We start from the raw sequence: 20495 nt of genomic DNA, 5'->3' as shown, positions 1-20495 counted from the left end.
GTCGCGAGGAAGCTGCTAGAGGAAGGTACGTGTATCCGATCGTGTTTTTGATTCTTTTTACTAATTCCGTGCTCAAGGTTTAGTCATTTAGAATTTTCTGCGCGTCTAGATTGGCATTTTCGCTGTATAATACTGCTCCTCCCTGTCAAAATACATTCTGTCTTGGAGATATCTCACACGAACCTCCCCGAAAGCCTGGATCATGTTGTCCTTGAGATGTTTGGGCAAGGACCGGGAATCCTCTCTCGACTTGCGAATTGCACTTGTCGGATCTGGAGTTATCTTTCCTAGAGCTATGGTAGCCTCTTCTTGCTTTGCTTTTCTTGCACTGTCGTGTCGGCCATTAAATCATAAGATTAAATGTGCGTGTACGGGCACTATGGTCGCCCGTTCCTCGAGCCGAGTTTCATCGCCTAAACCTGGCATGCCTTTCTGTACGTCTACGTCAATACCAATAAAATCCATCGATCAAAAAACCTCTCAGTTCACCAAAATTGCCTCGCAAAATAGGCTCGAGAAGACTCCCTTCTATTCAACAAAGTATCAGTATCGTTTATCGAATTATTATGTTTAAAATTATTAACGGTAACCCTAGGCCTGAACATGTGACAATTTGATCCCAATCAGTATCGGTCCGGGTTAGGCGCAATACAGCCTGCATCGTTCCAACATGTCGACTTTACAAGGCGATGGCTTATCGGCCCCAGGCGCCGTTGAACTGGAAGCAAGTCCGACAGCTGCAGACCGAAGCGGGGAGCACAGACCTGACCAGACCGGCGACGGCCAGGAGATCGAGGAGCCGGACAAAGACCCCGCCACTGTAACGCAGAATCCCACCAATGCAGCCAGCACGAAGATTTTCGGAACAATGAAGAGACAGAATCCTTCAAATACCTCAGCTAAGAAAGGTACGATAAAGGCTTCTTTTCCTGCCTCGTATCTCACTAGGTGCTAAATAGGAAACGACGCGTACAATTATGAAGAAAAATACCCCGAGGATCCGATTTATGAAGAGACAGCACCTAGTGCAAGGGTTTGGAGAACGTACGAAGATGAAAGCAGGATTCACAATGCCAACATGGTCGAAGAGTCCCGAGATAATGTCGACGTCTTACTTGTCTTTGTGAGTCCTGCGGTCGCCTCGCTTTACTTCGTGATTGATGCATTGGTGAAGGCGGGTCTTTTTTCAGCGGTCGTGTCCGCATTTGCGGTCCAAACGTCGCAGAGCCTGCAGCCAGACTATGCGGCCATGTCGGCTTCTCTTCTCTATGAATCGGTTCTCGTTCAACGTGCTATCGCCAACGGTTCCTCAGTCAACAGCATTACTCCTTCTCCCCTCAATCCCAACATTGCTTTTGTTCCTGCCACCACGGACGTTTGGGTGAATGGGCTCCGGTTCACGAGCCTATTCCTAAGCCTGACAACTGCACTCGTTGCTGTTCTCGTGAAACAGTGACTGCACCATTACGTTGCCCTCCCTTCGGGGACACCGCGCAACCGCAGTTTTACTCGTCAGTTCCGATATGCCGGGTTCCAAAAGTGGCACGTCCAGGTCATCATAAGGCTACTTCCTGTCCTTATGCACCTCGCTCTCGCCATTTTTCTTGCCGGCTTGGTGGTTTTCCTACATCCTCTCCGGGTAGCTCTGTCATGGATTATTTGTGCAGCAACTTCCCTGGTGTACGCTGCGTATGTGGTGGCCGCCATCCTTCCCATTTTCTTCCCTCAATGCCCTTACCGTACGCCTCTCTGCGATCTCATCTATATCACCTTTCATCGTATAATCCCACAAGTATCATGGTACCGAAAGCATCATTTCCTTGATGCATGGAAGCTACGAAGTTTTACCGACATGATGTATTGTCTTCCAACACTACAATCAAGGGATGCAAAGTCCCTGAGGGCAATGGAGTCAGAGTCTGTGCAGTGTGCGTCAGTTGATTTGGCGGCTGAAGCATTGGATTGGCTCTTCTCAGTCTCTTCGAATCCCACCGTTCAAAGCATAGTTGTACAGTCCATTGGGGGCCTGCCCATGCCATCCCAAGAAAGGTTACTCGCACTCCGGGAAGACGATGATGTAATGGATACCTTACGGGACTCCTTACTTTGGCGTTGCATCCGGAGGGACGATAACCGCTTTCATGAACCAGCCCCAGGCATGGAACGTAAACTCGAACGTCTGCTTCGCTTCCACTGTCACTCCACCATGGTGCCTACCCTTCTGTTTTCCAATATCGATTCATTTGAACTCACCGCTGCGATCATATCCTGTGGCCATTGCTTGTTCGAGAAAGAGCTCGTTCCCCCAACACAATTTTTCATAGGCATTGTTACCCGTTCTTTAGCACTTCTGCCACGTTGTTGGACTCAGCTTATGATGTTGAACGAAATAAAGGATATCTTTACTCCCCTGGATCCTGATACTGATGATCGCGCCGATACCATTCCATTGTATCTCTCTTCTGCCGTCTTATATTCGCTCAACGAATCAAAGGAAGGCTTAACACAGAATTTTGATTCTCCGTTGGTTCTGGATTTCGCGGATGCATTACCCTATTTTCTTGACGAAACTGTCCTTCGCATGTTTTCCAAGTTTGTCAAAGATCCATCTTTGTCCGAGCCATCGTTACCTCAATCTCTGAGGGTAGTTGTGGCAGTCATTGAATTCCTGCTTCATAGACTTTCCCGCTCAGAGTCTAATATGCCTATTCAAGATTTGTTATGCACTGCAGTTACCTGGATTGGTCAGCAAAGATGCTCGTCATTCTCGTCCCAGGAAGCTATTGCGGTCATGACAGTGCTTGGGATGTCTTTGCGCCTAATGTCATTCCACACTGGGTTTCACTTGACAATATTGTGCTACCCTGGGATATGGTGTGCCACGATGCTATTTCTGTCTATTGCGACTTGGTCGTTACCTTCCCCTCCGCTTGCTCTTTGCGCGATCTTCGACCAATGTTTCATTATATGACAATAAACTGGGACTATACATTGCATTACTGGCCCTACCTATCCGACACTGCATGACAGGTGTTAGCTAAACTCCTTGCGAAGCGTATTCCGTTAGCTTTTACGGTGTTCCTTGAATGTCGATGTCTGCAGTTTCTCGGAAACCACGTGTTTCATAGAGCTTCAGTTTCGATGGTCAGCGAATATGTTACAGGAATTTTTACCATGCAACACGGATCGGGGGGAGTGATGGATGCAGCAACGCTTCGGCTGCATATCGACTATATCCATAACCCACACAATCTTTTCACTGCATGCTCTATCCTGGCCACACGTGGGATCGATATAGACCGGGCTGCCATTCACAGTGACATCACGAAGCTTGTGCAGCTGCGTCAAAAAGATGCTGCCTGGGATGAATGTCGGAAAAAACTTCATGATCTGGCACAAATTGATATTACAGGGGACTTTTTCAGTAAACAGCTTATAGCGAAACCCGGATTCAAACCACGTCCACTGCGGACTGACGAAATTCAAGTCGAAAAAGACAACATCAAATATGCGAAACAGGTGCTTGATGACCTTTTCAGTGGCAGCGCACATACCATGGTGAACTGGTTTTTTTCCCCAGTCGGATATCTTTGACTAATGGTTGATCCAGGTTACCTCTGATTCATCGACAGCACGACATAAAACAGGCCGCATAGATCGTGTTTTAGAATGGTGTCTTGGTCGAAAGCCGGAGGCTGAGTTGGAACGAGGGCCGCAGGTTTAGCTTAAACTTGATGTGATAAAGATACACCAGAGATAGTTTTTGAGTTCACCAAAACTGTGTCGCAGAGTTGACCCGAAAAAGCTCTCTTTCATTCACAAAAGTATAGGTAATCTATTATCGAATTAGTATGCTTATGGACAAGAAGTAACATTGCTGTCAGGACTGGTGCGAATGATGGGACATTTGCCGCTATCAACCCATTCCGAAGCCTCTATGATGATGTCCGCAATGGGAGAGGGCGTTTGATTTGTGATCAACGTCGTCGGCTTAGTCCACCCTTCTTTAATGGGCAGCCGCTCTTCACGGAAAAATATATCCACAAACCTATAATATAGATCAATCTACATCCTTCAGTAATTAAACTGGTGAAGAGACGTATTTCTTGGGCGCAACTCCCGTCACCGGATCGCTCGTGACACTGGGATGAACCGCAGATTTGGCAGTGCGTATGATAAACTCCTTCATAGTGTCAACGATATCAGAGTTGGCGAGCATTTCATCGGCGACTTATTTCTTCTGGACTTGCTCCGCGGAGGTCGCGTTGAAGTAGTCGACGCCGGAATTGGACTCATTCAGCGCGGTATAGACACCCTCGTTGAAGTGGAGGTTGTCAGCGAAGAGGCAGCGAGAGCGAGAGAGCGAGGAGTCATGCTCGATGGTGCCGTTCCTACCGAGGAGACGCTTCAGAAGAGAGGACAGGTGGTGTTGTATGTGAATGCCTACAGTTTAGGATCATCGAGAGTATCAAGCGCGTTCGTTGTGAGAAGGCCGGACTTCGCGAGGAGACTTTGAGAGTACCTGAGCTTTGGATATGAGTTATTAACTGACAGCGTACAACCTGAAACAGAAGAATGCAAGTCAGAATAATATGCAGACCAGTCTTGCGAGATGATATTTCCACCGGGTAGTATCGAATTGCTGGACGGTGTGCGTTCACTAGATATAGCCTCGGATTACCGCAAAGAAAATGCACCGAGCTGTACAACGTTCAGTCGAGAAGAACGGAAAATAACAGTGCATTCATTGGCTGAAGGTCAGAAAATAGCAGCCTTACTTGATTGGTGTCGCTCACATTCTTTACTATGGGTGTCCCTGACGTCACCAAGCTTCCCTTCTTTCGAATTCCTGGCAGGTGTCGAGACCTAATTGAGTCCGCCGTTCCCTAGGACAGGTATGAAATCGTGTGTTAGGTGTTCCATTAGGAGAGACCGAGGGGAGTAAATGGAGACCAGCATAGGAACATTGAACGAGGCGCCGCCTTTACTAGTAATAACTTTGATCTCTCCGATAAGGAAGAGATAAATAAAGTATGGTGTGTTTTATCGGACAAATTTTGCCTGCCGCTCTTCACAGCTCCGGCATTTGAAGCGAACATCCTGTCAGTTTTCCTTCAATCAGTGCGATTCAAGTTTTAACCGACACAAACTCTTGTGACGTTTACATTGCTTGTAATCCACGCTAAGCGTACATATGCTGATATATATTTTAACGCGTCGGACGAGAAACCTGGAAAGACAGTTGCCGAAGAATGACAATGCGTCAAGTTCCCCAGCCTTCCCACGCAGGTCAGATAAGCGCAAGCCGAATAACTTCAGGCAGGGGAATATAAATCAAGGAGAGTCCATAATTACGAATGAATGTCACCAATTTGTACTTACAATACTCGATAGTTCAAGTACAATCCAAGTGGAAGTTCTGGTTAGAAGTTGTTGGTCCGGGCCGATGCAAAGCCGGGTATTTGAGTTTCCCGAAGAGGAAGCATCGTGACTGTCACGTCACAAGCGTGCACGAACCCAATACACCTTCCACCGCGACGAGCATGAGCGCCACTTCGTAATTTATTGGCCTTGGTTTCTACGCATATAACGGCTGCAGGTCTGATTGGCGCTGCGTAGGATTTACAGTCTGCAACGTGACGCGTGATTGGTCGAGAGGGTGCTATGCTGTCCTACAACGAAGAAATTTGATATTCTTCGCCATTTGGGCCACGAGTTATAGTTCCCCCTCCTTTCAAAGTTATTAAACCTTTATATGGTATGCTTGTATTCTTCTCATTCATTCGCGTTATCAGTGGGAGTTTACAGGAAACCTGTTCAAGTCCTATGCCAATGTTTGCAACTTCATATGTATCAAACGGCACGCCACCTTGCTAGCTATTTAGCTGTTGAACTGACTGGGAATATGTTTCGTAATAGTTGCATCGATATATACCAACGAATCTAAAAAAACCCAAAGATCATATGGCCGTTTTGGACGGAGGATCTTACCCAGGTGCGTCTCGCGTCACTGTTGTTCAAGCTGAATGTTTACATTTTCTGTCATAAGTGAATAATTTACCTTGGGTTGCAATTTATTGTAAAGAGCCTTCTCTCAACGAGCTCTCTTTCTTGTTCACCGTTCACTACCGGTAAGATAAACGTACCTAGGAAGTTCAGTCATCATCTGCGCCCCTGTTTTACCTGTTTGTAAGCTTCTATCATACTCCGCCATGACTGGAATCATGTACGTCTGTCCTTCAAGGTGACAATCATGATCCTCCATTCTACTTTATTATCACTAATTAAAATCGTACTACTGCGATCAGCCCATACGTTGATAACATTGTTCCATGACCATGCTTGCCTTACTCGCACCGAGCCAGGCTCGTAGCGTATTGTAAAACAACAGGTGACCAGTGATTCTTCGCACATTAATCAGTAGAACTGAAGTTTATATACGGCACAAACTAGTAGTTCGACCAGTATAGGTCTTTGAAATTGAAGGCACGTATGTATGACTCTGCTTTCACCCAACTTCTTCAAGCCAAGCTTATAGATGGTCATTCTCTGATGGAAAAAGACCTTTCCTGGTGGAGTTATGCGCTCATCAGGGTCGCAACGTGGAGGGACCATTCGGAGCCTCGTCCCGTCTATCGCTGCTGTCTGGCTTCGGCAATGCCGGCTTCCTATGTTTGTTTCAAACTCAGAGTCTTCCATCACCCTGACGCGCAAATTCTCTGAATTGAAAGTACCGGGCGGCCAATGCAGGCAACCTTCTCTAATCCCTGCTACATTCAACCACTGCCGCCCGTCTCAGTCCGATAATAGTGTGTAGCATCTCTAGTGGTACGCGTCTCTAAAGATGGCGAATACCGACCCATTCCGAAAACATCTCATTGCCTTACTCTCCATTTACGCTCTTGGTCCATCCAGTACCCCAGTTCCCAAGTACGATGGCCCCATAAACTGGGAAACTGGATCTATTCTACGTTCTTTGGAGGACTTTGCCAAGCGAATGTATACCGCCGAGCATGCTCTCAGCAGCGTCTATGCCCGAGAGAAGCAGGCGTCGCTCGTGTCTGCCCTGGAGTCCGATGTCGAGACGATCTCGAAGCCCCGCTCACCAGGTCCCCCTTCCATCGACCTCCATATATCCCAGGGCCCCTCTCTCGTTAACAATATGCCAACCTTGTCTACGCCTCCGGTTCCTATCGTGGACACCATGCAATGTCCGAGATGTGGTACTTGGACCACCGATTCTGGGACGATATACAGGATATCATCATCATCCGTACATATACCACCCGGTTCACCATCTGTGGTAGCAACTGGCGGACCGCTCGATATCGCAGCCCGGGTGAGCGGGATGAGTGCGGTCGAGGAACTCAAGCTCCTCAAGGACCAGGTTCAGGATGTCGCTCGTGTCTGTAATGCCGTCGCTAACGGTGACCTCAGCCAAAAGATAACCGTCGACGTAAGAGGCGAGGTCATGATTAAATTGAAGGATGCCATCAACACCATGGTACATCAAATGATTTCACGATCCTCCTTCCTTCTCTAATGTTCACTAGGTGGAAAGGCTAGGTCAGTTTGCGAAAGAGGTCACGCGTGTATCACAGGAAGTTGGAACGGAAGGGTGCGCATCTCCCTCCGCTACGTGATCTACCTACTAACTATGTTCCAGGAAACTTGGAGGTCAAGCCTTCGTCCCTGGAGTCGAAGGGACGTGGCAAGAGCTAACAGACGTCGTCAATATCCTTGCGGGTAATCTTACCAGTCAAGTGCGGTCAATTGCCGCAGTTACCAAAGCTGTCGCCGTCGGAGACCTTTCGAAACAAATTGAGGTTGATGCTAGAGGTGAAATCCTCGATCTCAAGAACACCGTTAATGGGATGGTCGTTCGACTTAGAGCATTAGCTGCTGAAGTCACCAGAGTTACTCTGGAAGTCGGCAGCCAAGGGAAGCTAGGCGGACAAGCTAACGTACCCGACGTTGAAGGCGTGTGGTTCGAATTGGTTAGGAACGTGAACCGGATGTGTTTATCCCTGACGGATCAAGTTCGTTCGATCGCTGCGGTGACGACTGCCGTGGCTCAGGGAGACTTGACAAGGAAAGTAGAGATCGAGGTTGAGGGCGAGATGCAGCAGCTGAAGACTACGTTCAACTCCATGGTCGATGACCTGAACGCTTTCGCTGGTGAAGTCACAAGGGTCGCATTGGAGGTCGGTACACAGGGTATCCTTGGCGGTCAAGCGACAGTCGAGGGCGTCAAAGGCACCTGGGCTGATTTGACGAGGAACGTAAACAGGATGGGCACCAACTTGACAGACCAAGTTCGTTCTATATCAAGGGTCACCAAGGCCGTTGCGATGGGGAACCTGACACAGCTTGTTGACGTCAACGCTCAGGGCGAGATGCTTGACCTGAAAATCACGGTCAATCAGATGGTGGAGCAGTTAAGCGTCTTCGCGAGTGAAGTTACGCGTGTCAGTTTGGAGGTCGGCACGGAGGGCAGGCTTGGTGGGCAGGCCATTGTCCCTGGCGTGTTTGGAACTTGGAAGGTACGCGGTTGTCTGCATTGATCGGTCGAGTATCTCATTTTTATTACAGGCTTTGACGGATAACGTGAACTTGATGGCGATGAATCTCACGAACCAAGTAAGGTCGATCGCTAAAGTTACCAAGGCCGTTGCAAATGGCGATCTGTCCAAGCGTGTGGAGATCGATGTGAAGGGAGAGTTCCTCGAGCTGAAAGATACTGTGAATCAAATGACTTCTTTATTGAGTGTATTTGCCGATGAGGTACGTTCCTTAGCTAACATCTGCACACCATCGTAACCAGTTTGTTAGGTAACAAGAGTAGCCAGGGAGGTGGGTACTGAAGGCAGATTGGGTGGTCAAGCGCAGGTCAAGAATGTGGCGGGAACGTGGAAGGCCCTGACAGACAATGTCAATGTGATGGCTAGCAATGTATGCGATGTCTGTTACTTTGTCTTCTCCCCTTTCTTACCTCACTTCACAGCTGACAAACCAAGTTCGGGCAATTGCAATCGCCACAGTGTGTAACGTCTCTCTGTTGTGGCTCTGGCCGTTCCTGATTTTCGTGTTTTGTAGTCCGCCGTGGCGCATGGAGATCTGACGCAGAAGATTGATGGGCTATCTGTCTCAGGGGAAATGCTGGAACTTGTTGAGACGATCAATAGGATGATTGTTCAACTTAACATCTTTGCTGTCGAGGTCAAGAAGGTCGCTAGGGAGGTTGGGACAGAAGGAAAGTTAGGTGGTGCTGCCGATGTGGGTAATGTGCAGGGGATCTGGCAAGAGATTACGTGGGTCACATTTTTCTTTGCTCTTTCGTCTGGTCTTACCTGACTTGATTCAGACTGTCTGTCAATGCCATGGCAGGTAATCTGACCACTCAAGTACGTGGCTTTGCTCAGATATCGGCTGCTGCTATGGACGGCGACTTCACTCGATTCATAACTGTCGAGGCGAGCGGCGAAATGGACTCTTTGAAGTCACATATCAACAGCATGGTATTTAATTTGAGGGATAGTATCCAGAAGAACACTGCTGCGAGGGAAGCTGCCGAGCTAGCGAACAGAAGCAAGAGCGAGTTTCTAGCGAACATGTCACATGAGATCAGGTGAGGCGCTCGAACTCTCTTTGTCATTTCTCGTACCGAACGAAGTCATTATAGGACGCCCATGAATGGTATCATTGGGATGACAGAGTTAACATTAGACAGCGATCTTAACCGATCACAGAGGGAGAGCTTGCTGTTAGTTCACAGTCTCGCACGATCATTATTATTGATCATCGACGACATTTTGGATATCTCAAAGAGTGAGCTCATACCTTATCATTATGCTCACATGATCTTCATTCATGTATCAAATCCACAGTCGAAGCGGGTCGTATGACAATGGAGGCCGTCTCCTTTTCTCTTCGTCACATCGTATTTGGCATGCTCAAAACCTTAGTCGCGCGCGCGTCGCAGAACAACCTAGATTTGACCTTCGATATTGCGCCTGATATCCCTGATCATCTTATCGGGGATTCACTACGGCTGCGACAGGTGATAACAAATCTTGTCGGCAACGCGATCAAGTTCACGCCTCCGAAGATCTCACGAAAAGGACTTGTCGCGGTCAGCGTGCGCCTGGTGGCGTCTGACGAGCAGAACGTCGTGCTTGAGTTCTGCGTCGCTGATACGGGCATTGGTATACCCAAAGCTAAGCAGAACATAATCTTCGATACGTTCTCCCAAGCAGACGGGTCTACGACTAGGGTGTGTTCATGCATTTCACTACTACTTGTGTTCGAGGCTTAGGTATATCTAGGAATACGGAGGAACTGGGCTTGGGCTTTCGATATCGAAACGCTTAGTGGTGCTCATGAAGGGCAATATGTGGGTTGAGAGCGAGGTGACCAAAGGCAGCAAGTTCTTCTTCACGATCAGCTCGCGGATAAGTCGTGTTTCAATGGAGACCATCATGGCAAAAATGGCGCCTTTTGCGAACCGGACCATATTGTATGTGGATACCTTTAAGGACCAGACTGGTGTTCGGGAACAGATGTTTCAATTGGGATTGAAGCCCTATGTCGTGCATTCGGTGGCGGAAGTTGGCTCCGACCCTCCAGGTCATCACATCGACACTATTGTGGTTGATTCGTTGCTGGTGGTATGTCTTTTCCATGTGTTGTCGAGCTATAGCTCACATGCTGCTAGACCGAGAGTATAAGGGAACTTGACCATTTCAGATATCTACCCATCGTACTAATTGCACCTTCTATATCTCGACTGAATCGTACGCCTTTTAGTGCCTTATGTTTAACGTGCTGCTTATAGACTTTGTTCAACAGTTAAGTGGTGCCTGGATAACAGCATCACGGCGCAATTGACCACGCCCGTCACAACCCAAGACCTCTCTTCGGCCTTGGTAGCCGCTCTGGAATCAAACACGGTCAATCCTGTAACAGTGCCAACTGATTTACGGTTTGATATTCTCCTTGCGGAGGATAACATGGTTAACCAGAAGCTTGCGGTGAAGATACTGGAAAAGTATGGACATTCTGTTGCCATTGCTGAAAACGGGAACCAGGCGGTGGAATCGTACAAGAACAGCGTGCTTCAGAGCAAACCGTTTGACGTTATTCTTGTCGGTGTCTATTTAATGGTTCGTTTGAGGCTTTTGCTCATTAGCCGTAGATGGACGTCTCGATGCCGTTCATGGGCGGCATAGAAGCAACCGAAATCATTCGGTCCTATGAACTGGCTACTGGACTGTCGCGAATACCGATCATAGCTTTGACTGCACATGCCAGTACGTCTGATCAGTACGTCTTTCCTGGCATATTCACAGGTCTTTTGAAGTGATCGGCGACCGTGAGCGTTGCCTACAAGCCGGAATGGTGAGTATTTGATGCTTGTGATACATAACTATTCTGACAGTTCCATCAGGACGATCATATCACTAGTAAGATACTGTTTGACTGGCTATTCTGTGTCATATTAAACAATTCCGCAGAACCTCTTCGCCGTGGAGATCTAATGAACGCAATTCATAAGCTCGCTACAGAAAAGAACCCTTCGCGGAACACCTTCCGACGAGCGCCTGCCACAATGTGAGGCTAATGAAATCAGAATGCCCCAGTGTATATAGACCGTGATATCCGTAAGCGCTTTGTGATACCTTACATTCTTCTATATCTTTCTCGACTCTAATGTATAGCGGTTGTACTGATGTATTGATTACTTTTTCGATTGTTCCGGAGAAGGAAGGAAGTTGTTTTATTAATGATGACACGGCGTAGCGTTTAGGCTAGGGGAAAGCTTGTAGCCGCGTCACGACACGGTAAACCTGTTATTTCAATATTTACAGGATTGAGTACATCATCGCGTTGTGTTCCGTTATTTGGTTCTCAGTCGCCATCACCGCCACCACCACATGCATTCATGTGGACACAACGCATCCTCAGTCGCTTTGCGCATATTCCTGATGATACCGCCATCGAAAACAAGTACTACGGAGTCTATAACGCCATCCTTACAGACGAGTGCTTTACAGAGAGTATCTTCTTCGTGGAACCCCAGTACGCGTTGCCCATAGCCCAGACTGGCGGTGTCGGTGCTATCGATTTCGTCGTCACTTTCGTAGTCGAGGTCGACGACATACCTGTTCTCGTCCTAGAGATCAAACCTCCCACCCACCTGCGGCATGTATCGACTGAAGCGGATAGCCATATAAGAAGCACGTTCTTTCACCTGTACAATCTGTGTCGTACTCCGAAGTTGTACGGTGTCAGCACCATTGGAAACAGGTTCTCCATCTATACCATGCATATCACCCATGATGGCTCTGTCATGCCCGAGTTCATCCCATCGTCGTCCACTCATGTTACGAACACGGCTCCAAAATCTAGATGGGATCTAGATATCACAACAGAGGAAGGCTACGAGAGGTTCATGGCAGTTGTTGCTGATGTGAAGCTGATGGTCTGAGAACTTCGTGTTCGATTGTATGTCCCCTGTGTGTGTTCTTCTATGTAAATCGTAAGTTTCAATGCCCTGAGCCTATCCTTAACTAACAACGGATCTAGTCCATTTCCCTGCACTCCAAGACTCTTAATCGTTAACATCCTTCTCCGACCTACCACCAAGATTCCTAGCGGGCATGTCAATAGTAATCGCTGAAAAAACCTGTTGGATCGACCGACGCGACTACGTGAACGAATGATCTTCGGGAAATATGCTTTTAGGTGTTTTAGGGCAAGAATTCGTGGAGTATGTGTGACTAAGCAGTTTCTACCCGGCAATTCGTGGCTTTATTGTGCGTATATCCGATTTCTTTTTGTACTCTTTCAGTAATGCTTGACCTCAACAGGGCTCAAGAACACCTCCGCAAGTATATCTGGGGTATGCGGGATACCAAAAGAGAAACTACGTGGCAATAGGTCAACGAGTGGCGCCTGGTAACTCCATGTCTGTTCATCGTAACCTCAGCGGTATCAGGCTCTTATTTTCTCAGACAGACGGCTATCCGTCTGCCTGCAACCCGGGTCTCGCCACCTCCAACGGCAGGAGTCAACTGCATATGCTTACTCAGTCGTTTTATGACGTAGGCCGGGCGCGGCTAGGATAATGGTCAGTATCTTTCTCGCTTCGCTCAACGACTCGTTTAATTGGATTTCCAGACAAAACTTTCCACATGATTTTATTAATTCTGAGGTAATTCACGCTGCTGTTTCCGTGTTGTCAGTTCCGAAATAAATGATAACATAGACTATTCCCATTTAGTAGTGCCGCTGTTTTTCCCTCTCGTTTTCATCCACGGTCCGTTGACATTCAATGAGGCACCTAAATACAAGTAAATTGCTGGAGGACCCTCTGCGCTGGAGCCTCGAGAGATGTTCCAGATGGATGGGTACTCTACCTTCATATTCATTCAAGCGTCAAATTTATTCTCTCCGTTACCCCTTCCATTTACATACACTTCTAAGCACGCTCTTGCGGCTTCTGAACTGGAACACGCCGTGATAATGTTCAGGAGATTCTCATTCCGTATATTGTTTAACAGGTAAGCATCTAGATATCTTGACGGCGTTTATTAAACATATCCAAACCAGAGCCGATTCGTCAAAGCTGTCCTTCATTACATATTTGTGGCCTTCGTTCTAGGCCCCTCATGGTTTCGAAGTACTTCATGACGCCTACTTGCACTGATGATCTCAAGGATCCTGCACGGCGTCTCGAGATTCGCCCATCGTATTCTCAACTTGGAAAAGAACCCTAAATTCATAGATGCGAATGCATTACGGTCACGAAGGAGGTCCGTGTGAAGAGAGCGCGCCTATTGTACACGCATGACCAACAACTTTATGTTGTCATCTGGGCTTTCTATACCACCGGAGGCTTCGAAATTGACCGCAGTGGTCTTTCGACTACAGCCCGGGCTCAAGTCTTTCGATGATGGGCGCTTAGATATGCTGCCATCGGACCGACATTGTTGTGCCCGGTGGGAAGAACATACGCATCTCTTGGATATAATGGCTATGCAAAGAGCTACATTTCCCTATCCATAGTGAGTTGTCTTGCTAGAATGAAGGACCCAATTCTTGTTACCGGTGGTTTTGGATTTATTGTTCGTCTTTTTTCTTTCCATTTCCTAATGTTCCGTTGCTGAACCAGATTGTTCATAGGGCTCTGCCGTCGCCCGTCATCTTCTCCAAGAAGGCTACGTCGTTCACGTTGTGGATATTCATGGTCCACTGCTTGATCATATGAATATTTGCACCAACTATTACATTGGAGATTTGCGAGACCCAGGGGTGTGTGCTAACGTCGTTCGCGACTGTAAAACCGTACTTCACTTTGCGGCCAACATGGGAGGCATGGGCGCAATTCACGACGCCAATGATTTCGCCATCTATAAAGATAATCATCTCATGACCCTCCATCTCCTTTCTGCTTCTATCGATGCTGCCATCGAATGTTTCCTCTTTGCATCTTCCGCTTGTGTATATCCATCTATCATCCCTTCGAAGGGCGATATTTCACTTCGCGAAGGAGACGTGTGGTCGGAAGGATTCTATCCCAACCCCCAAGGCCTCTACGGCTTCGACAAGCTCAACACCGAGCTCATCCTTTCTCATTTCTCCCACAGACTATCTATCCGCATCGCGCGCTTCCACAATATATTTGGCCCTGGCGGTGCCTGGTTCAACGGAAGAGAGAAAGCCCCAGCAGCCCTTCTTCGAAAAGCCTTTGTCGCCAAGCGTGCTACCGAAGCAGGATCCAAGGCTCGTTTCGAGATATGGGGTGATGGGAGTCAGCGTCGGAGCTTCCTCTACATCGATGATTGTGTAGAGGGGATTTTAGCTCTTCTCAGGTCGGACCACACCGAGCCCGTCAATATTGGGTCGGACCGTGCCGTGACGATCAAGGCTCTGGCGCATCTGGCCCTTGATTGTGCCCAGGTATTGCCAGATGATGTGTTATTTGAGTATCAGACGGAGAGACCCCTTGGCGTTGCTGCACGCAATTCTAACAATGACATGGCTTTGAAGATCCTCCATCCCTGGAAGCCCCGCGTTCCTCTAGAGGAGGGAATGAAGAGGACGGGAGTTTGGATTGCAAGTCAGCTCGACGCCGTCTTACAGCGGGTCAATGGTACCGATATCCTTGATCGCCTTGGATCGAGCACTGTCGTAAACCTGCGAACGGCCGTGACTTTTGCCATCCTGCTGCCTATCACTTCGCGTGGTACGGAATCAGAGTTTCAGTGCCTCGATAATCTTCGGCGCTTTGCTGATTCATTGGTGCGGACTACTTGGCGAGATGTTTTCCTCCCGGAGACGGAGACGAGTTTCGGTATCAAGATCATCCTTGCGATCGACTACGACGATACTTTCCTTGTGAAGGGAAACAAAGCAGAAGTGATTCTTCGGTCTTTCGGGCTCAACGTGTCGACCATTATATGTCATCAACCTCGCGGTCATGTCTGCAGTCTCTGGCGTCACTGCGCAAGAGCAGCGTATGGTGATCCTTCGATTAACTACTTTGTTCTGATGGGAGATGACGTTGAGATTTTGGATGAGGGTTGGATGGCCAAGATCCATTCTTCCTTCATATCCATTTCGCACGAATGTCATACCCCCTTTGGTTTCGGGTGTGTCGCATTCAAAGACCTCTCATTTCCTGGAATGCCGACCTTCCCCATTGTACATCGCACCCACCTGGACATCTTCAGTGGAGAAGTCATTCCTGAAAATTTCGTTAATCAGGACGGTGATCCGTTTCTTTTTCAGCTGTATCGCCGATGGGGATGTTCGTCCATGCTCGAGGACGCGACTCTTCAAAACTCTCTTGGCGGAAGTGGGGACGCTCGATATGCAAAACTACCTACACCAAGCTGGTCCTTCCAAACCCTCGATAGAGCTGTCGACGTTGCGAGACAATGGTTACAAGTCCAGAATCCTGACATCCAGTCCAAGCTCGCTATCGACATTGTCGTTCCCTCTTTCCGCGTTAATCTCTCTCTTCTGGAGCGTATCCTTGCTTTACGGCCATCCCCCACAGCTAGTACCATGTTCATCATCATCATTGATGATCCTGGCTCTTCTGCTATTGATGTGTTACAGAAGAAATACGGGCATCGAGTAGATGTGCGCATCAGGGTGAATGATAGCAATCTAGGTGCCTCAGCGTCTCGAAATCGCGGGATGGACGAGTCATCGGGTGACTGGATCATATATCTGGACGATGATGTTGAGCCTGATCCTGATTTGATTCCCTGTGCAGAGGCTCACATCCGTGCTCATCCCAACGCTGCGGGCTTCGTGGGAAACGTGCACTTCCCTCCTGCAAACTCGATCTTCACAACAGCTGTTCACCTCTCCGGTGTTACCTACTTCTGGAATATCGCCGAAAAGATCAAGGATGACCTTCCGTGGGGCGTGACGGCTAATCTGATCTCTCGTCGAATGAGCGATGGCGTGAAATTTGACCTCCGCTTCCCAAAGACAGGAGGAGGAGAAGATATAGATTTTTGCGCTAGGAAGAAAGAGTTGAATCACTCAGGAGAAGGTTTCTATTCCGCACCAGACGTTACAGTCATGCATCCGTGGTGGTCCGATGGTCGCCGCTCGTACTGGCGCTTCTATGGATGGGGGTTCGGAGATAGTAGTCTCATCGGGATGTATCCCCAGTTCGTCTCATGGGACTACGCTCCGAATTCCCCTGAGCTTCTGCTTTGCGCCGCCTTCATCTCTAGTTCCGGTGCAGTGTTCCGACATATTGCTCCTGTCTGGATGGGACTGAAGCTAGCGGTGGTCGTGTTCCTGGTTAATCTCTTGCATGATCTCTACAGGCGTCTCTGGGCAGAACCATTCGATGAGATGTCGATGCCGGCCAAACCAGGAGAGCGTCATTTGGTCCAAGGATATGCGAGAGTTGTCGCGATTTTGGAGAGCACCCTTATCAGGATGTCCAGCGAGGCAGGAAAGACTGTTGGGCTTTTAAAACAAGGGCAATGGTATTATCTTGGGAAGCGATTTGACTGGTTCACTGGACGATGGGGGGATGGACCGAAGAGAAATGAAAGGAAGAACAGTGTGCAGAGATTCATCCTTGTGGTTCTGATCTAGTGAGTACCTGTTTTCTCTTTTGAGCTGTTGCTTATATGCAATAATAGCATTGCTTGGATTAACGTCTAGTATTCTGTCCTGTTTTTGTCTATATACATCGAAATTGCATCTCAAGAATGTTTCTTATTTCACAGGGTTCTTTTCCATGATGCTGTAAGGCGCTTGTCCTTTACAAAGTCCGATGCACTTCGAGCCCTTTTTCCTCTCCATGCGGTTGTAAAACCTAATCAACTTTATTAGCGCCAACAATTCCCAATGAGAACGAATCATCGATAAGCACAACTCTATATAATTCGGAACGCGATCCTTAGAATTAGTTGCATCATGACACCCGACTACCACTTCACCTCTACCCAAGATTGGTTCTCAGGCCACATCCCAGAATGGCGGACATTCTTCTGCCATATAGAGTCCCTACGTCCACGCGTGTTGGAAATTGGGGCCTGGGAAGGCCGTTCAGCTGTCTTCCTTCTCACAGAGCTGTGCAAAGACGGTGGGGAGCTCGTCACCATCGACCACTTTGATCTAATGCAAACGGCTGATGGGCGAGCTCGACATGAAAAGGTGCTATACAACCTCCGCCTCACGGGCAAGAATTTCCGTATCCTAGACCAGTTCAGTGTCCCAGGGCTTATGCAGCTCCTACGCGAGGAGGTGGCTGCCATGGAGCCTGGGTTCGATTGGATCTACGTCGACGGCTCGCATCGAGCAGATGATACCTTTTTGGACGGGGAACTGGTATGGCGGTTGGCGAGGAAAGGGGCCGTGATCGTGTTCGATGATTACGAGTGGGGGAAGGAGGCTAAAGATAATGTGGAGCATCCGAAGAGAGGCATCGACGGCTTTCTGCGACTTCATGATGGCGAATACGAGCGTCTGTCAAAGCCCGGTGATTACCAGATGATCATTCGCAAGGTGATGGAAATGCGAATTGGTTTTTTGCTGGATGGCACGAGCAATGGGAGAGCTCTCGAAGACGTCCTTGGTATGTAGTTCTTCATAAAAATTCGATATCCTAGCTAACGTAGCATTTGCAGGATATGGCATAAACCTTGCCATCGTTGCTGATTCCGAATATGCCATGGCGGCGTCAGTTGCAATACGAACTGCCGTGAAGAATGTCGCTGGACGATGCACTGTATACATCTATGACTGTGGTCTGACGGAGGAGGATAAGTCACGAATCAGTTATTCGATCCCGACGGAGTCAAGGATCACCCACGTTTTCATTCCCCAACACATTGACGACCTGTCTTTCAAAACAAGTCCTACGTGGGCGAAGCTCGATCTCATGAAACGGCTCCCCGTTGAGCGAGCTCTATACCTCGACTCTGATACACTCGTTCGTGGCCCTCTCCTTCCTTTATGGAACACCGATTTGCAGGGGAAGTCACTCGGAGCAGTGCTGGATGTTGGTTTCCCCAAAGGGCACGAAACCATCACTGTGAAAGAGGGCTATTTTAATGCTGGTGTCCTGCTACTCGACCTAGCCAAAATCCGACTCCGTCTCCCCCAGATGCCCCAGCTGACGCCGGAAACCGCATTCAAAGACCAAGATTACCTTAACCTTCACTTTGAGGGCGACTGGATAACCTTTCCCCTGCGTTACAATGCACAGGGATTGGGTACGTATGCCAAGATTTCCACACCGGAGAGGAATGCCGCGTTTGCTGCGGCAGACTTTGAAGATCCGGTAATTGTGCATTTCACCGGGCCCGTGAGTCCCCCAATGGCTATCGTCCTGAATCCATGGGTTCAGCCGTATACTGCCAAACCGTGGGGATATGCGGGAGCCCCGGGTCATCCATACGCTAAAGAGTGGTGGGATACGTTGAAGGAGACAGCATGGAAGGGAATTCGAGAAAGTGAGGATTTTCGGAGGCGTTTAGCGAGCGACGTGATAAAAGTTCGAGATGAGGGAGGGAAGGAATTCGAAAGGTTGCTCGCTGCCAGTCATCAATTAGATTCAAAGTAAAAGAATTTCAATATACACGTTTTGCGCTTCACACTTAACGTTCCTTCGAACTTGGAACAGCATCCTATAGAGAATTCCATTTCTTGCGGGCCATATTTCCACAGGACTCTTCACAGGTCAAGCCTCTTTCAAGTTTCCTCGTTGAACACTTCCTTCCACTCAACTGTGAGTCATTTCGGCATTTCACGGTAATCTCTATCGTATCTATACCTCTCGGAATGCAACTCTCAGTGTTCAGACCTGGACCCCAAACTGAGAATTTCTCTCCAAATTCGATTGTTCGTCACAAGTCTTAAATACTACCAAGGCACCGAAGGAAATGGTCACCATTACAGGGAATCAGTAGATATATAAGATATACCTTCCGAGGTTGAGCATCGTGTTGTTTCATGAGAATATCAACCGCCATTCTTTCCAGGTCCTTTGGTGTTAGAGATGTTAAGTCATTTGTTGCTTGTATTCGCGCGCCTGGCAACATCTCCTCATTGATTTTCACATGACGTATAGTGACGGACGTGCAATACTAGGTGACTATCACAGGAAGAAGCTTTCATTAGTCCAGACAGCGTCCATAACAACACGAGGCGTAGATTAGGCGCGCTCTCTTCACACGGTACTTCCCACTTCATGATAAGAATCTGCGCACATCCACGATCCTCGGGCGTGTGGTGTAGGAGCCACGGGATAACCGAAGCAAGACAGGACAAAATGAGGGTGATGATGGAAGATATATTAACTAGGCGCCTGGTTCTAGTTCATGTTCAGAACCTCATGATGCTTCCTGACAGGAGATGCATCGCAATTAAATAAATGACTGATAGGAGAGAAATACCTTACCAGGTTCCTTTTAGGTGTGCATGGTACGTAGCGTCAACAAGGACAGTCAAGGCCTGCTGCATCTGCATCAAGATATTGAGAAATACGCAGTCTTAGATATACTTAGCGGTGTCTTCCACCCTCTGTCAGTTGATCCGGGTAACAGCATCACCGTAGAGATGTTCTTTCCGCAAAACACCCTAGACGCCGTTGCCGATGAGTTCAAAGAGCCCTTAAAGGGTGACTTGATTACCTTCCGTTCCCTCTTGTGATTTGGTTACTCAAGCTTGCTAAAATATCCATCTCAATGGCATCCCCAAGCTTGAAGCTACACATTTGGAGGGGTCTGTTGGAAAATGGGAGATAATTCTGGCAATCCGGCATTCCGGCATGCTGAGTAAGAGATTGGTAAGAGAATGATTGTATAGAAATTACTAGAATAGGTGTAGTTTAGTATAAATATGCGAAGTAAATGGGCAAACTCCTCACGAGTTTGTAACCCAGAGACTAGAGGTCTTACAAGCATTGTACTAGGATACAGTCCGAAATACAACAGGGTCTACGTGTTGGTACA

At 48.1% G+C, this 20495-nt stretch overlaps 6 protein-coding genes across 6 annotated transcripts; all 6 read left to right on the top strand.

Moving 5' to 3' along the window:
- Positions 1 to 584: 584 nt before the first annotated feature.
- Positions 585 to 1553, top strand: EV420DRAFT_1524946 (uncharacterized protein). Its single transcript, XM_060472357.1, has 3 exons — positions 585 to 908; positions 960 to 1123; positions 1175 to 1553. Exons 1-3 carry the CDS (start codon positions 671 to 673, stop codon positions 1454 to 1456), a joined length of 684 nt encoding a protein of 227 aa, XP_060334069.1. The 5' UTR covers positions 585 to 670; the 3' UTR covers positions 1457 to 1553.
- EV420DRAFT_1745858 (uncharacterized protein) lies at positions 1504 to 4539 on the top strand (the record flags this gene model as incomplete). Its single annotated transcript, XM_060480152.1, has 8 exons — positions 1504 to 2644; positions 2755 to 2874; positions 3103 to 3519; positions 3611 to 3718; positions 3851 to 3889; positions 4159 to 4166; positions 4192 to 4431; positions 4455 to 4539. The coding sequence occupies exons 1-8, from the start codon at positions 1580 to 1582 to the stop codon at positions 4537 to 4539; spliced, it is 2082 nt and encodes a 693-aa protein (XP_060334068.1). The 5' UTR covers positions 1504 to 1579.
- A 2169-nt stretch (positions 4540 to 6708) lies between these two features.
- EV420DRAFT_1524924 (uncharacterized protein) lies at positions 6709 to 11900 on the top strand. Its single transcript, XM_060472356.1, has 17 exons — positions 6709 to 7504; positions 7554 to 7618; positions 7667 to 8543; positions 8593 to 8784; positions 8833 to 8952; positions 9005 to 9040; positions 9097 to 9311; positions 9365 to 9628; positions 9683 to 9828; positions 9888 to 10273; positions 10326 to 10667; positions 10715 to 10793; positions 10849 to 11144; positions 11195 to 11309; positions 11360 to 11397; positions 11447 to 11462; positions 11514 to 11900. The coding sequence occupies exons 1-17, from the start codon at positions 6845 to 6847 to the stop codon at positions 11612 to 11614; spliced, it is 3948 nt and encodes a 1315-aa protein (XP_060334067.1). The 5' UTR covers positions 6709 to 6844; the 3' UTR covers positions 11615 to 11900.
- Positions 11649 to 12626, top strand: EV420DRAFT_1188012 (uncharacterized protein). Its single transcript, XM_060466269.1, has 2 exons — positions 11649 to 12538; positions 12586 to 12626. Exon 1 carries the CDS (start codon positions 11942 to 11944, stop codon positions 12485 to 12487), a length of 546 nt encoding a protein of 181 aa, XP_060334066.1. The 5' UTR covers positions 11649 to 11941; the 3' UTR covers positions 12488 to 12538; positions 12586 to 12626.
- Positions 12627 to 14084: 1458 nt separating this feature from the next.
- EV420DRAFT_1477172 (NAD-dependent epimerase/dehydratase) lies at positions 14085 to 17199 on the top strand (the record flags this gene model as incomplete). Its single annotated transcript, XM_060469398.1, has 3 exons — positions 14085 to 14126; positions 14185 to 17129; positions 17178 to 17199. The coding sequence occupies 3 exons, from the start codon at positions 14085 to 14087 to the stop codon at positions 17197 to 17199; spliced, it is 3009 nt and encodes a 1002-aa protein (XP_060334065.1).
- Positions 17200 to 17327: 128 nt separating this feature from the next.
- EV420DRAFT_1188045 (glycosyltransferase family 8 protein) lies at positions 17328 to 19534 on the top strand. The gene is made up of 2 exons (XM_060466270.1): positions 17328 to 18115; positions 18168 to 19534. The coding sequence occupies exons 1-2, from the start codon at positions 17455 to 17457 to the stop codon at positions 19103 to 19105; spliced, it is 1599 nt and encodes a 532-aa protein (XP_060334064.1). The 5' UTR covers positions 17328 to 17454; the 3' UTR covers positions 19106 to 19534.
- The last annotated feature ends 961 nt before the right edge of the window (positions 19535 to 20495 follow it).

Source organism: Desarmillaria tabescens, assembly GCF_030435595.1.
Source record: "Desarmillaria tabescens strain CCBAS 213 chromosome Unknown EV420scaffold_9, whole genome shotgun sequence".
In the NCBI taxonomy this organism is placed as follows: Eukaryota; Fungi; Basidiomycota; class Agaricomycetes; order Agaricales; family Physalacriaceae; genus Desarmillaria; species Desarmillaria tabescens.
Note: the sequence above shows the minus strand (reverse complement) of the source record. Positions and strands in the feature narration are given on the sequence as shown.

Excerpts from the sequence above, each read along its gene's own strand:
- EV420DRAFT_1188045 (XM_060466270.1), top strand. The coding sequence starts at position 17,455 with ATGACACCCGACTACCACTTCACCTCTACCCAAGATTGGTTCTCAGGC. Across the intron at positions 18,116-18,167 it reads AGCTCTCGAAGACGTCCTTG|GATATGGCATAAACCTTGCC; the intron begins GTATGTAGTTCT and ends TAGCATTTGCAG.
- EV420DRAFT_1188012 (XM_060466269.1), top strand. The coding sequence starts at position 11,942 with ATGTGGACACAACGCATCCTCAGTCGCTTTGCGCATATTCCTGATGAT.
- EV420DRAFT_1524924 (XM_060472356.1), top strand. The coding sequence starts at position 6,845 with ATGGCGAATACCGACCCATTCCGAAAACATCTCATTGCCTTACTCTCC. Across the intron at positions 10,668-10,714 it reads TGGTTGATTCGTTGCTGGTG|ACCGAGAGTATAAGGGAACT; the intron begins GTATGTCTTTTC and ends ACATGCTGCTAG. Across the intron at positions 11,310-11,359 it reads AGCTTTGACTGCACATGCCA|TGATCGGCGACCGTGAGCGT; the intron begins GTACGTCTGATC and ends GGTCTTTTGAAG.
- EV420DRAFT_1524946 (XM_060472357.1), top strand. The coding sequence starts at position 671 with ATGTCGACTTTACAAGGCGATGGCTTATCGGCCCCAGGCGCCGTTGAA. Across the intron at positions 909-959 it reads AAATACCTCAGCTAAGAAAG|GAAACGACGCGTACAATTAT; the intron begins GTACGATAAAGG and ends GGTGCTAAATAG. Across the intron at positions 1,124-1,174 it reads TCGACGTCTTACTTGTCTTT|GCGGGTCTTTTTTCAGCGGT; the intron begins GTGAGTCCTGCG and ends GCATTGGTGAAG.